Below are 13,569 nucleotides of genomic sequence, written 5' to 3'. Positions count from 1 at the left end.
CTAGACATTTCAAGAAGTTTGTGCACTGTCACTATTAGGTAATTATGTGCGTGGGTGAAATGTTCTAGAGATTCAGGATCAGTTCCTGTGGATTGGAGGGTAGCTAATATTACCCACTGTTTAAGAAATGCGGGAGAGAGAAAACAGGGAATTATAGACCAGTTAGCCTGACATCAGTGGTGGGGAAGTTGCTAGAGTCAATTATAATTAACAGGAAGGCAGATTATTATCTGAATGGTGTCAAGTTAGGAAAAGGGGAAGTACAACAAAATCTGGGTGTCCTTGTACATCAGTCACTGAAAGTAAGCATGCTGATACAACAGGCAGTGAAGAAAGCTAATGGCATGTTGAGTTGAGTGTAGGAGCAAAGAGGCACTTCTGCAGTTGTACAGGGCCCTGGTGAGACCACACCTGGAGTATTGTGTGCAGTTTTGGTCTCCAAATTTGAGGAAGGACATTGTAGGTTCACGAGGTTAATTCCCGGGATGGCAGAACTGTCATATGTTGAAAGAATGGAGCGACTGGGCTTGTGTACACTGGAATTTAGAATGAGAGGGGATCTTATTGAAACATATAAGATTATTACGGAATTGCACACGCTAGACAGGAAACATGTTCCCAATGTTGGGGGAGTCCAGAACCAGAGGCACAGTTTATGAATAAAGGGTAGGCCAGTTAGAACGGAGATGAGGAAAAACTTTTTCACCCAGTGAGTTGTGAATCTGTGGAATTCTCTGCCCCAGAAGGCAGTGGAGGCCGATTTTCCGGATGCTTTCAAGAGAGAGTTAGATAGAGCTCTTAAAGGTAGCGGAGTCAAGGGATATGGGGAGAAGGCAGGAATGGGGTACTGATTGTGGATGATCAGCTATGATCACAGTGAATGGCGGTGCTGACTCGAAGGGCCGAATGGCCTACTCCTGCACCTATTGTCTATTGTCTATTGACACATTGAGTTCAAGGCAAGTAAGAGGGAAGAAAATAAATTTGGAGAGTAAGGAATAGATCCAAGTATCAGTTGAATGGTAAGAAAAAGTAACCACTGGGTTTGCAAAGATGGTCCTTCAGTCTACATTCATTTCATTGAATGATTATAGTTATAGTCGTAAGATCCTTTGTTGTGGTCTGCCACAAGCCAACCTGTGTATAATTTTAAAAATACATAAAATGCTGGAGTAAGTCAGCATTTCTGAAGAACATGGATAGGTGACATTTTAAGTCAGAGCCCTTCTTTGGTCTGAATCCCATTCTTCAGGACAAAAAGGGGTCCTGGAACATAACCTATCCATGTTCTCCAGAGACGCTGCCTGATTCGCAGAGTTATTCCAGCACTTTGTGTATTTTTGGAAAACAGTGTCTGCAGTTCCTGCTGTCTGTGACCTATGTATAATGTTCTATTTATCATTGAAGCCTTAACACATCTCAACAATTGATGTCTTTAAGAAAGATTGCTGCATCATGATGTTTTGACTTTAATTTATTGTTAGTCAGGATATGGATCTGGCTGCAAATTGTAAAAACACCTGCAGATTCATATTTATTAAATTCAATGGGCTGGGGTGTGTGCAGTTGAATATAGCACTACTTGATAATTGCACACATATATTGCACCATTCTCTTCAATGTCTCAGAAGTGAAGGATTGATCAAAATTAGTATGAGCCAAAGATAGACACATAGGATCATAAAGTCATATTGCTTGGATACTGGCCCTTTGGCTCAATTCATCCATTTTGGCCAAGATGCCCCATCTATGCCAGTCCCATTTACCTGCGTTTGGCTCATATCATGTGTAGGAACAAACTGCATATCCTGATTTATACCAAAGATAGACACAAAGTGCTGGAGTAACTCAACGGGTTAGGCAGCATCTCTGGAGAAAAAGAATAGGTCACATTTTGGATCAAAACCCTTCCTCAGTCTGAGGAAGGGTTCTGACCCTTAATGCTACCCACTCTTTTTCTCCAGAGATGCTGTCTGACCCGCTAAGTTACTCCAGCACTTTGTGTCTATCTTTGGTATAAATCAGGATATGCAGTTTGTTCCTACACATGATATGAGCCAAACGCAGGTAAATGGGACTGGCATAGATGGGGCATCTTGGCCAAAATGGATGAATTGAGCCAAAGGGCCAGTATCCAAGCAATATGACTTTATGATCCTATGGTGAATTGAAAAAAATGTATTGCTTTCTTACGGGCAAACTGCGATAAAGAGATAAATGTTATTTCATTTTCTATTCATAAATAAGTACTTGATCAGATATGCTGTGATTAAATATTATTTTCTCCTGGAAATATTAATTTGTTTGAGTTATTATTGATCCCTCGTGGTTCCTGAAAATTGTGCAGTCCATCCTCCTCTAAACACATATTTAATTTAAATTACACTGAGCAATTAATCTTTTTGTGCATTCTTGCTTCTTCACCTCCAGTGATCATGATTGCTTGATTTAATACAACACAATCACATTCGCATGAATGTTATCTCCTGTACATTGGCAAGACAAAGCGTAGACTCGGAGACTGTTTTGCTGAACACTTACCCTTGGTCCGCCAAGGACTAATGGATCTCCCGGTAGCTTATCCACTTTAACTCCTCTTCCCATTCCCATACTGACATTCTCACGTGCAAATTGGAGGTACAATACCTCATATTTTGCTTGGGGAGCTTACACCCAGTGGTATGAATGTAGAATTCTCCAAATTTAGTTAGCTTCTACAAACACCTCACTCTCCTCTCCATCCCTCTTCCCGCCCTTCCCCCACTAAAAGACCATTAACCAGTTCGATAGTTAGCAAAGATGCATTCCTCTTGGGATCACTACATTCCTTGCTAACAATCTGCCTATCAAGGAACCTCCTTGCCTGAGGTCATCTGTAGTCCGCCCTGATTTATCCTGTTTTTTCTTGTTTCCAGTGTCATGCTCCAATCCCACGACAATGAGTCTCAAGAAGGGTCCCAACATGAAATGTAACCAACAATATTCTCCAGATCTGCTGGCTGACCAGCAGAGTTGCTCCAACATTTGTGCTTATCCGTGTTATCTAAATTGGCTGATACTGGAAAATGAGCATGGGGACTTCAGAGCTCAATTCACACAAGCCCAATTGACCCACTGTGTGATCCATGAAAATTTTGTATCGCAATCCGATTAACCAAGTAGCAATGAGCAACCAGTACTAACATTGTCTTGCTGAGTTTTTGTCCAAAACACGGGATTTAATTTTAAAGGTGACCAGCAGCAATTCAAACAAATTAGTGAAAAATAAATGCTGAGTTGACTGTCTTAAATGGAAACATTTTAGCTGCAAATATAAATGAAGTTATTCAACTACTTGGACAGGGCAGTGCACAGCTAGTAGAGCCACTGTCTCACAGTGCCAGGGACCCTGGTCGTAGCTTCTTCCCTACAGCCATTAGACTATTAAACACTACAACCACCAAATAAGATCTGAACTACATCGACTGGGGGGCATTGGTTTTGTCTTTTTGCACTATTATTTTTTGTTTGATTGATTTTATCTGTATGTGGCTGGGGCATGTGACAATAAAACACTGTTGACAATTATTGAGTATCAATTGCATTTTGAGACCGAGCAAAGTGCAGAAAAAGAAAGTAATATACACAACTACATTATATTCACCTCTAGAACAATTATATCCAATAATCATTGTTTGCCTTGTATTGTGGAAAATGATGTATTTCCCAGTATTTCATTAAATAAATCAGGAAATGGTTAAAGATAAATAAGGAAGTGAGGTCTATGTTCACGTCACTTACCTCTGTGGCTACAATTGTTGTCATATTCAGATCTTTGAAATTCCAGTTTGTAAAACAACTGTTGGCAGCGTCAGAGTGATATCTAACAGGTGTTCCACTTGAGGGCGGAAGAATTTTGGAATCACTTTGAACTGATTCCTGCCCGGACCGAAGGGTATAGCAGTACGTTTGAGCGAGGGAACCAGATCCACGTACTTCAATTACATTTTTAATTAAACTGGAGTCTGGCACTGTTTGAAAATTAAGATTGGGATTTCGGTATATGGTATCTGCATCATTGTGTTCAACACACCAACACCAGTCCTCGTCATCATTTGCACTGCGGCAGACTGTAAAAACAAGCGCAATCAAGGCGAGCATTAGAGTTAATGTGATAGCACCTAATGATATTATTATATAAAGGGCTGCACTAGAGGGATACTCTGGAAGCCTGGGTTTGAATGTCACGGGATGAATTATGTCCTCGGCACTGTCTATTATTGAGAGGGTGATGGTGGTGGTGGTCGATAAAGGTGGATGGCCACTGTCTTTAACCATTATAACCATCCTCTGAGTTGCGACATCTCGGTCCTCAATTTGACGAGTCGTCCTCACTTCTCCAGAAGTAGTCCTCATGGTGAAGAGATTGTGGTCTGTAGCGCGGACGAGTTCATAAAACAAACGTGCATTTTGCCCAGAGTCAGCATCTACAGCAATCACCTTGACCACCAAATAATCCCGATCTGCCATTCGCGGCATGGTTACTTCCGAGCCATTCTTTGTTAGCGGGAAAACGATTACAGGAGGGTTATCGTTTTGATCCAGGATGACTACGTTCAGTGTGTGATTGGAGCCGAGCGGTGGTAAACCAGCGTCCAGCACCTGAACGTGGACCTGAAATTTTTTGAGTTGCTCGTAATCAAAAGAGCGTTGCGAAAAGATGATCCCGTTCTCCGAATTAATAGAGACGTATGAAGTGATGGGAAAACCTTGAATCTGGCTGTCAATGATAGAATATGACAGGTGAGAATTTGCTCCCAAGTCAGGGTCGAAAGCAGAGACCGAGCAGATGGAAGCTCCGAAGGCGTTATTCTCCATTACGTATGCAGTGTAAATGCTATCTGCAAAACGCGGGGGGTTATCGTTGACGTCAGTTATTTCCACGTGAATAGTTTTGCTGGTGGATAAGGCTGGTGACCCAGAATCTCGGCAAGAGATCCCAATTTGGTATTCAGGCGTGGATTCCCTGTCAAGAATGTCTTTGATGACTACCGTGTAGGAATTTTTGAATGTCGATTTGAGTTCAAACGATAGGTTGGGATGTATCACGCAGCTGATTAGCCCATTGTCCCCTGAATCTTGGTCAGTAACACTAATGAGAGCTAATACAGTCCCAACACGCACATCCTCAGGCACCGAATTGGATACTGACATCAGAATCATGTCGGGGGCATTGTCATTGACATCACTGACATCTATCAAGATTGTGCAGTGAACGGGGAGAGCAAATGGTCCTTTATCCTTGGCTTCCACTATAATTTCATAGGTCTTGGCTTCCTCAAAGTCTATCGTTCCTTTCACTGTGATTTCACCTGTCTGGGGGTTAATACTGAACAGTTTACGGACTTGGCTGGGTGTAAGGTCACTGAGAGAGTACACGATTACTGCATTTGTGCTTTCATCCAGATCGGTGGCATTTAATTTGATAACTGGGGTGCCTATTGGTACATTTTCCATTAAACTGGTTTTATAGAAGGTTTGGCCAAACACGGGAGAGTTGTCATTGACATCGAGGACAGTAATGATGACTTGGGCTGTGCCAGTTCGTTCTGGTGTACCTCCATCAAAGGCAGTCAGAAGTAAGCGATGAATTGCCTGTTGTTCTCTGTCCAGGTATTTCTCCAGCATCAAGTGAACAAACTTGCTATCATCCCCACTGTGCTGCACTTCTAATGCAAAATGTTCATTCGGGCTGAGGTAATAAATGCGGACAGAATTGACGCCCAGGTCTGGATCGTGAGCACTCTGAAGAAGGAATCGAGTTCTTGGTGGCGCTGACTCGAGGACTTCCAAACGGATCTCGGCGTTCTGAAAACTGGGAGAATTGTCATTTACGTCGAGAATCTCCACTTCAATACGATAGAGTTCCAATGGGTTTTCCACAACAACCTCCAGATTCATAAAACAAGTAAGACTCTGCCCACATGCAAGTTCCCTGTCTATCACTTCATTCACAAACAAAACGCCATTCTCTAAATTAACCTCGAAATACCTTTTCTTTACTGCAGACATAATGCGGAGTCTGCGATTAGACAGCTCTCCTAGGTCCAGTCCTAGATCTTGAGCAATGTTCCCAACAAAGGCACCATGCTTCAATTCTTCATAAATAGCGTAGCGGATCTGACCATAGACGATATTCCAGATATAAAGCAGGAAAACTATAAACAACGCTTGCATTATCTGTCCGAATTCGTCCTTGCATTCGCAATGATGTAAAAATAATTTACACTTCCCAAAAAAACCCAGTTACTAACGTCTAGGATAAACCAAGCAAAACGCTGACCAATTTTACATTTGTACACAATAATCAGAGCACCAGAAACGACGGTTCCGATGTACAATTACAAACAGTGAGAGTCTGTTTTCCTCTCTGTTTCTGCATTATGCGTAGTATTGGGGGAGGGGGTTTGATAACTAGCAGCATTTTAGCGCCTCATTGGTAGACAGCGACACAGAGAGTCTTTGCCAATAATTACACTGACGCTTATTAAAGCTTATGCAAAGTGTGAAAGTTACGCCTATGCTACTGCTTATACCGAGCCACCAAAACCAGCTAACTTAACGATTATTTCGATGGTGCCAACTCAACACTGGGAACATGACGATGGAGTCACACATCATTCATTACAAACATTTAAAACGGGAATGTCTAAAAAAGAAAGTTGAACTTCAAAGATCAAATGAATCATCCTGTATTTCTTCATGTATTGACTTATAATATCCTGTTTTCTCAGACTAGACCACAAAATGAACACTTTCTTCCAGTCTCAAATCACAACAAAGTTCCCTGTCATTCCATGTACAGAAAGTCCAACAAAAACGACAAACAAAACCATTAAGAAAGACAATTACCAGATCTGTATAATTCAATCTATTGTGACAGATATTCAGTCGACCGTCATCATTTATACACATTAGACACGGGCTGTCGTTAAAATGGATACTATGAGGTTAGGAAGAGATGCATCCTTTGTCACTGCAAGGGGTGTGGTAATAATTGCATTATTATAGCAAGAGTCTTCATGAGCTACTTAAAGGTATGACTAGTGAAATAATATTGGCGAATTATAAATGTGCCACATTTGTACAATGAAATAAGAAAAGTATAACTTTGGCAAGCACAGCCTGGAATTCTAACGTGCCTGATGAAGAAGATTTATGAAAGATAATCTTGAGGAAAAATATCAGCTGGAGAGTTGAAGGAGAGGTCTTCTAAGACTTCAAAGTTTATTTTCCTTTTCTCGCTTACTATTCAATGTTACAGAAAATAAATGACCTTGCAAAAGCTATGATTGTCTCAGCTGACATAACTCAATTAGCACAACACTCGCCTGTCTTTTGTACTTGAAACCTAACGCACAATTCCGCTCGCAATAGGCATCATCATAAAATAGGACAATATCCTGAAACGGGGGCCATGAAACAATTGAACATTGGAAACGTCAGTTTCTAGATTGACAAGAAAATATTTCAGAGAATAGACAAGAGCAATGAACTTTTAAATCGAAAAGTAAAACACGGCCCAATTGGCAGGTGTGCGTAGATAAATCATGACAGGTATTCCTGCTTGTACAATATAGGCAAATACATTGAAGAGGAATAATTCTTAAAAAGGCGGATAACACTCCATGTGAATTTATAAATGCACTCATCAGCCGGGAAATCACTTTTTGATCAAAAGCCCAGAATTTGGATTGACACTTTTTCTCAAAAGCATGGAATCTGTAAGCACAACGGGGCGGGGAAGGGGGGGTCCAAAGATAAGTTTATTTTTGGAGAGATATTCGCCAGTTCATTATGCAAGATCAGAACATTGACATTATAATCTGGGTGTAAACATTCCTGTCATAAAGATCCAGAGTAAATTATGTTTTGACCGCTGGAGAGATGCTTTGCTTTCTTCAGTACAGCAGTTCTCCTGCACAGAGAAGGGGAGTCGAGAACCAGATAGGTTTGTGACTCCTGGGGGGAGGGGGGGATGGGTGAGAGAGGTTTAATAGGAACCGGAGGGGTCACTTTTTCACAGAAAGAGTGGCGGGTGTATGGAACGAGCTGAAGGAGGTGGTAATTGAGCAGGTACCATCACAACGTTTAAGAAACATTTAGACAGGCACATGGATAGGACAGGATATGGGCCAAACGCAGGCAGGTGGGTCTAGTGTAGATGGGACATGTTGGCCGGAGTGTACGTTGAGCTGAAGGGGCTGTTTCCACGCCGTATGACTCTCTGACTCACGGCTGCCTCTTAACCAGAGCCTTTATTGATAACTGACTAAAGATTGTCACTCGGCAAGATCCAGTCTTCCGTCATGACTAAATGCTTTTCACCATCATTTTCCAAGCCAAGCTGAAATCCCTTCACAGTAGAACTAGAACTGGAGCGTTGGAACAACGCTGGGTTTTGATATGTAGGAAAGAACTGCAGATGCTGGTTTAAATCGAAGGTAGACAAAAAATGCTGGAGTAACTCAGCGGGACAGGCAGCGTCTCTGGAGAGAAGGAATTCCCTTTCTACTGGGTTTTGATAGACGTAGTAGTTTGGTTGAAGTTCCCGTTAAGTACCCATCTGAGAAATCATGCAAGGAAACTATTGAAAGTACATATTTTGTTTACCACAAACTGAGCAACGTAACATGACAACTAAAAAAAAAAGGTTGTGATTGGAACATAGAACACAACAGCGAAGAAAGAGGCCCTTCGGCCAACAATTCGGTGACGAACACGGTGAATACTGAAACTAATCTCCTCTGCCCGCAAGTGGCTCAATTCCTTGGATATCCATGTGCCTATTAAAAAAAACTCTTAAATGCCCCTATCGTATCTGCCTGCACTGCCACCACAGGCAGCAATCACCAGGCACCAGGCACCAATCACTTGTAAACAACTTTCCGCTCGCACCTTCGTTATTTTTCCCTTCTCTCCTTAATATATGCCCACTCGTCATTGAAGCTAGACACAACATGCTGCAGTAACTTAGCGGGTCAGGCATAGAAACCTAGAAACATAGGAAAAAGGTGCAGGAGTATGCCATTCGCCCCTTCGAGCCGGCACCTCCATTCAATACGATCATGCCTGCTCATCCAAAATCAGTACCCTGTTCCTGTTCTTTCCCCATATCCCTTGATTCCGTTAGCCGTAAGAGCTAAATCTAGTTCACTCTTGAAAACATCCAGTGGCCTCCACTGCTTTCTAAGGCAGAATTCCACAGAGTCACAAGTGAAAAAGTGTTTCCTCATCTCAGTCCTAAATAGCCTATCCTTTATCCTTAAACTGTGACCCCTGGTTCTGGACTCCATCAACATCGGGAACATGTTTCCTGCATCTCGCCTGTCCAATCCCTTCAGAATTATATGCTTCTATAAGACCCCCTCTCATCCTTCTAAATTCCAGTGAATACAAGCCCAGTCGACTCATTCTTTCATCATATGTCAGTCCCGCCATCCTGGAAATTAACTTGGTGAAACCTACGCTGCACTCCCTCAATAGCAAGAATGTCCTTCCTCAAATTAGGAGACGAAAACTGCACACAATACTCCAGGTGTGGTCTCCTAAACTCAAATCCTATTGCAACTAAGGCCAACATTCCATTAGTTTTCTTCACTGCCTGCTCTACCTGCATGCTTACTTTCAGTGAATGATGTAAAAGGACGCCAGGCCTCATTGCACCTCCCATTTTCCTAGTCTGACACCATTCAGATAGTAATCTGCCTTCCTGTTCTTGCCACCAAAGTGGATAACCTCTTATTTATCCACATAATAATGCATCTGCCATGCATCTGCCCCCTCACCCAACCTATCAAAGTCACCCTGCAGCCTCATAGCATCCTCCTCGCAGTTCACTCTGCCACCCAGCTTTGTGTCACCCGCAAACTTGGAGATGTTACATTTAATTTCCTCGTCTAAATCGTTAATATATATTGTAAATAAATGGGGTCATGCACTGCACCCTGCAGCATCCCACTAGTCACTGCCCACCATTCTGAAAAGGACCCGTTAATTCCTACTCTTTGCTTCCTCTCTATCCATGTCAATACCCTTCCTCCAATACCATGTGCTCCAATTTTGCACACAAATCTCTTGTGTGGGAACTGGTCAAAGGCTTTTTGAAAGTCCAGATACACCACATCCATTGGCTCTCCCTGATCCATTCAACTTGTTACATCCTCAAAAAATTCCAGACGATTAGTCAAGCATGATTTCTAGCTTCATAAATCCATGCTGATTTTGACCGTTGTCACTACTTTCCAAATGTGCTGCAATTACATCTATTGCATCATATCTAGAGAAAGGGAAAAGGAAGGAAGGAAGGAAGGAAGGAAGGAAGGAAGGAAGGAAGGAAGGGAGGAAGGGAGGGAGGGAGGGAGGGAGGGAGGGAGGGAGGGAGGGAGGGAGGGAGGGAGGGAGGGAGGGAGGGAGGGAGGGAGGGAAGGAGGGAAGGAGGGAAGGAGGGAAGGAGGGAAGGAGGGAAGGAGGGAAGGAGGGAAGGAAGGAAGGAAGGAAGGAAGGAAGGAAGGAAGGAAGGAAGGAAGGAAGGAAGGAAGGAAGGAAGGAAGGAAGGAAGGAAGGAAGGAAGGAAGGAAGGAAGGAAGGAAGGAAGGAAGGAAGGAAGGAATGTAAACTCATATTTATATAAATGAATTTCACATTTTGTGACGACATAAGACAATTGCACATTTTTGAAAATTGTGGTATTGCTCTCACTTTCTATCGAGCAAGGTTCCAGGAATATTAATGTCATTGGCCGCTTGCAAAATGCAAGACTCTCAAAATCGCCTTGGCTACCAGCATCGACTAATTGTCACGTCTGCACAGAGACTTCAACCAACAATTTGCTTCAAAAACAAGCGTGCTGTCATTCAGTCCCAGTTAGATTAGTCTCAAACCTTCATATCATAACCCAGGGCCTTGTCCAGATGCCTACTAATATGTCATCACACCTAACACGTTCTACAATTTTGAATTTTGTAACGCCATTCTCAATTGAAGATATCCTGGATTAATCACATGTTCTTATAAGATAATTGGAGGTACAATTAAAAGAAAAAGCCTACATAATAAAAATGGAAAAAATCATATCAAGTAGTTTGAATTGACATGGATCTCAGGAGGCGATCAATTGGTTTTCTATTTAATAGTTTTACATGTCTTTAGGATATATTTTCAAATGGTTCCACAGATTATTTTTGAAATGCTATCATATATAAGGAAATACAGAGACGTATGTTTAACAACAACATTAGAGAAAAAAAACTCCAATTAGATTCTGTCATTTGACTAAGAGAAAGACTTCAACGTTGCTTCATCTAAGAAATTACCATGGGGAACATAACATCCAGCCAAGGCATCATATGTGACCTGGATTTAAATTTTTTTTTTAATTCAATAAAATTGAATGCTAAATCCATATTTTAGGATGAAACAGTCTTTCAGGGTTTGGTGAAATTATGAAATTAGCAGAATGAATTATTATATTTTTATTGCAAAGGTCATCTTATTGAATATATAGATATATATTTAATAAGAACACTAATGACTTCCATGAATCAAATGGATAAATATTAATGATAGGCACAAAGTGCTTGAGGAGAGGAGGGGGCATCTGCCTCATGGACAACTCTGGGTGGTGTTCAGACGTGGCAGTCCTGTCCAACTCCTGCTCTCCACACCTCGAACATCTGGTGGTGAAGTGCCATCCCTGCTACCTCCCAAGGGAATTCACCTCCATCATCCTGACTGCGGTTTACAACCCACCTCAGGCAGACGTCCGTCTGGCAGTGGAGGAGCTGCACGCCGTGGTCAAACACCAGACATCTGAGGATTGGAGGGTAGCTAATGTAACCTCACTTTTTAAAAAGGGAGGGAGAGAGAAAACGGGGAATTAGAGACCAGTTATTTAAACATCGGTAGTAGGGAAAATGCTAGAGTCAGTTATTAAAGATGGGATAGCAGCACATTTGGAAAGTTGTGAATTCATTGGACAAAGTCAGCATGGATTTATGAAAGGTAAATTATGTCTGACGAATCTTATAGAATTTTTCGAGGATGTAACTAGTAGAGTGGATAAGAGAGAACCAGTGGATGTGTTATATCTGGACTTTCAGAAGGCTTTCGATAAGGTCCCACATAAGAGATTAGTATGCAAACTTAAAGCATACGGTATTGGGGGTTCAGTATTGATGTGGATAGAGAACTGGCTGGCAGACAGGAAGCAAAGAGTAGGAGTAAACGGGTCCTTTTCAGAATGGCAGACAGTGACTAGTGGGGTACCGCAAGGCTCAGTGCTGGGACCCCAGCTATTTAAAATATATATTAATGATCTGGATGAGGGAATTGAATGCAACATCTCCAAGTTTGCGGATGACACGAAGCTGGGGGGCAGTGTTAGCTGTGAGGAGGATGCTAGGAGGCTGCAAGGTGACTTGGATAGGTTGGGTGAGTGGGCAAAAGCATGGCAGATGTAGTATAATGTGGATAAATGTGAGGTTATCCACTTCGGTGGCAAAAACAGTAAAGTAGACTATTATCTGAATGGTGGCTGATTAGGAAAAGGGGAGATGCAACGAGATCTGGGTTTCATGGTACACCAGTCATTTAAAGTAGGCATGCAGGTGCAGCAGGCAATGAAGAAAGCGAATGGTATGTTAGTATTCATAGCAAAAGGATTTGAGTAAAAGAGCAGGGAGGTTCTACTGCAGTTATACAGGGTCTTGGTAAGACCGCACCTGGAGTATTGCATACAGATTTGGTCTCCTAATCTGGGAAAATACATTCTTGCCATAGAGGGAGTACAGAGGAGGTTCACCAGACTGATTCCTGGGATGGCAGGACTTTCATATGAAGAAAGGCTGGATAGACTCGGCTTGTACTCGCTAGAATTTAGAAGTTTGAGGGGGGATCTTATAGAAACTTACAAAATTCTTAAGGGGTTGGACAGGCTAGATGCAGGAAGATTATTCCCGATGTTGGGGAAGTCCGGAACAAGGGGTCACAGTTTAAGGATAAGGGGGAAGTCTTTTAGGACCGAGATGAGAAAATCATTTTTTACACAGAGCATGGTGAATCTGTGGAATTCTCTGCCACAGAAGGTAGTTGAGGCCAGTTCATTGGCTATATTTAAGAGGGAGTTAGATGTGGCCCTTGTGGCTAAAGGGATCATGGGGTATGGAGAGAAGGCAGGTACAGGATACTGAGTTGGATGATCAGCCATGATCATATTGAATGGTGGTTCAGGCTCGAAGGGTCGAATGGCCTACTCCTGCACATATTTTCTATGTTTTCTATGTTACCCCGAGGCATTTAACTCCAAGGCAAACCTCAAGAAATCGCTCCCTAACTTCCAGCAACATGTCTCCTGCTGCATCAGAGGACCGAACACACTCGACCACTGCTACACCACCACAAGAATGCCTATCGCTCTATCCCTCGCCCTCACTTCAATAAATCCGACTATACCGCGGTGCTGCTTCATCCTGCCTACAGGCAGCAATTAAAGAGCGCACCCCCAGAGGTGAGGACAGCACAGAGCTGGTC

General features: G+C 42.4%; 1 protein-coding gene across 1 annotated transcript in view; it reads right to left on the bottom strand.

The window, feature by feature from the left end:
- Positions 1-6,418, bottom strand: part of LOC116978584 (protocadherin beta-7-like) — a 189,498-nt gene extending 183,080 nt beyond the window's left edge. Inside the window, exon 1 of the mRNA XM_033029818.1 lies at positions 3,781-6,418. Within this exon, the coding sequence (XP_032885709.1) occupies positions 3,781-6,216 (2,436 nt within the window). The 5' untranslated portion in view covers positions 6,217-6,418. The remainder of the gene's footprint in view (positions 1-3,780) is intronic.
- Between the last annotated feature and the right edge of the window lie 7,151 nt (positions 6,419-13,569).

The sequence above is a fragment of the Amblyraja radiata genome, chromosome 11 (assembly GCF_010909765.2).
Source record: "Amblyraja radiata isolate CabotCenter1 chromosome 11, sAmbRad1.1.pri, whole genome shotgun sequence".
In the NCBI taxonomy this organism is placed as follows: Eukaryota; Metazoa; Chordata; class Chondrichthyes; order Rajiformes; family Rajidae; genus Amblyraja; species Amblyraja radiata.
The sequence above is the reverse complement of the archived record's forward strand: the minus strand, read 5'-3'. Positions and strand labels throughout refer to the sequence as shown.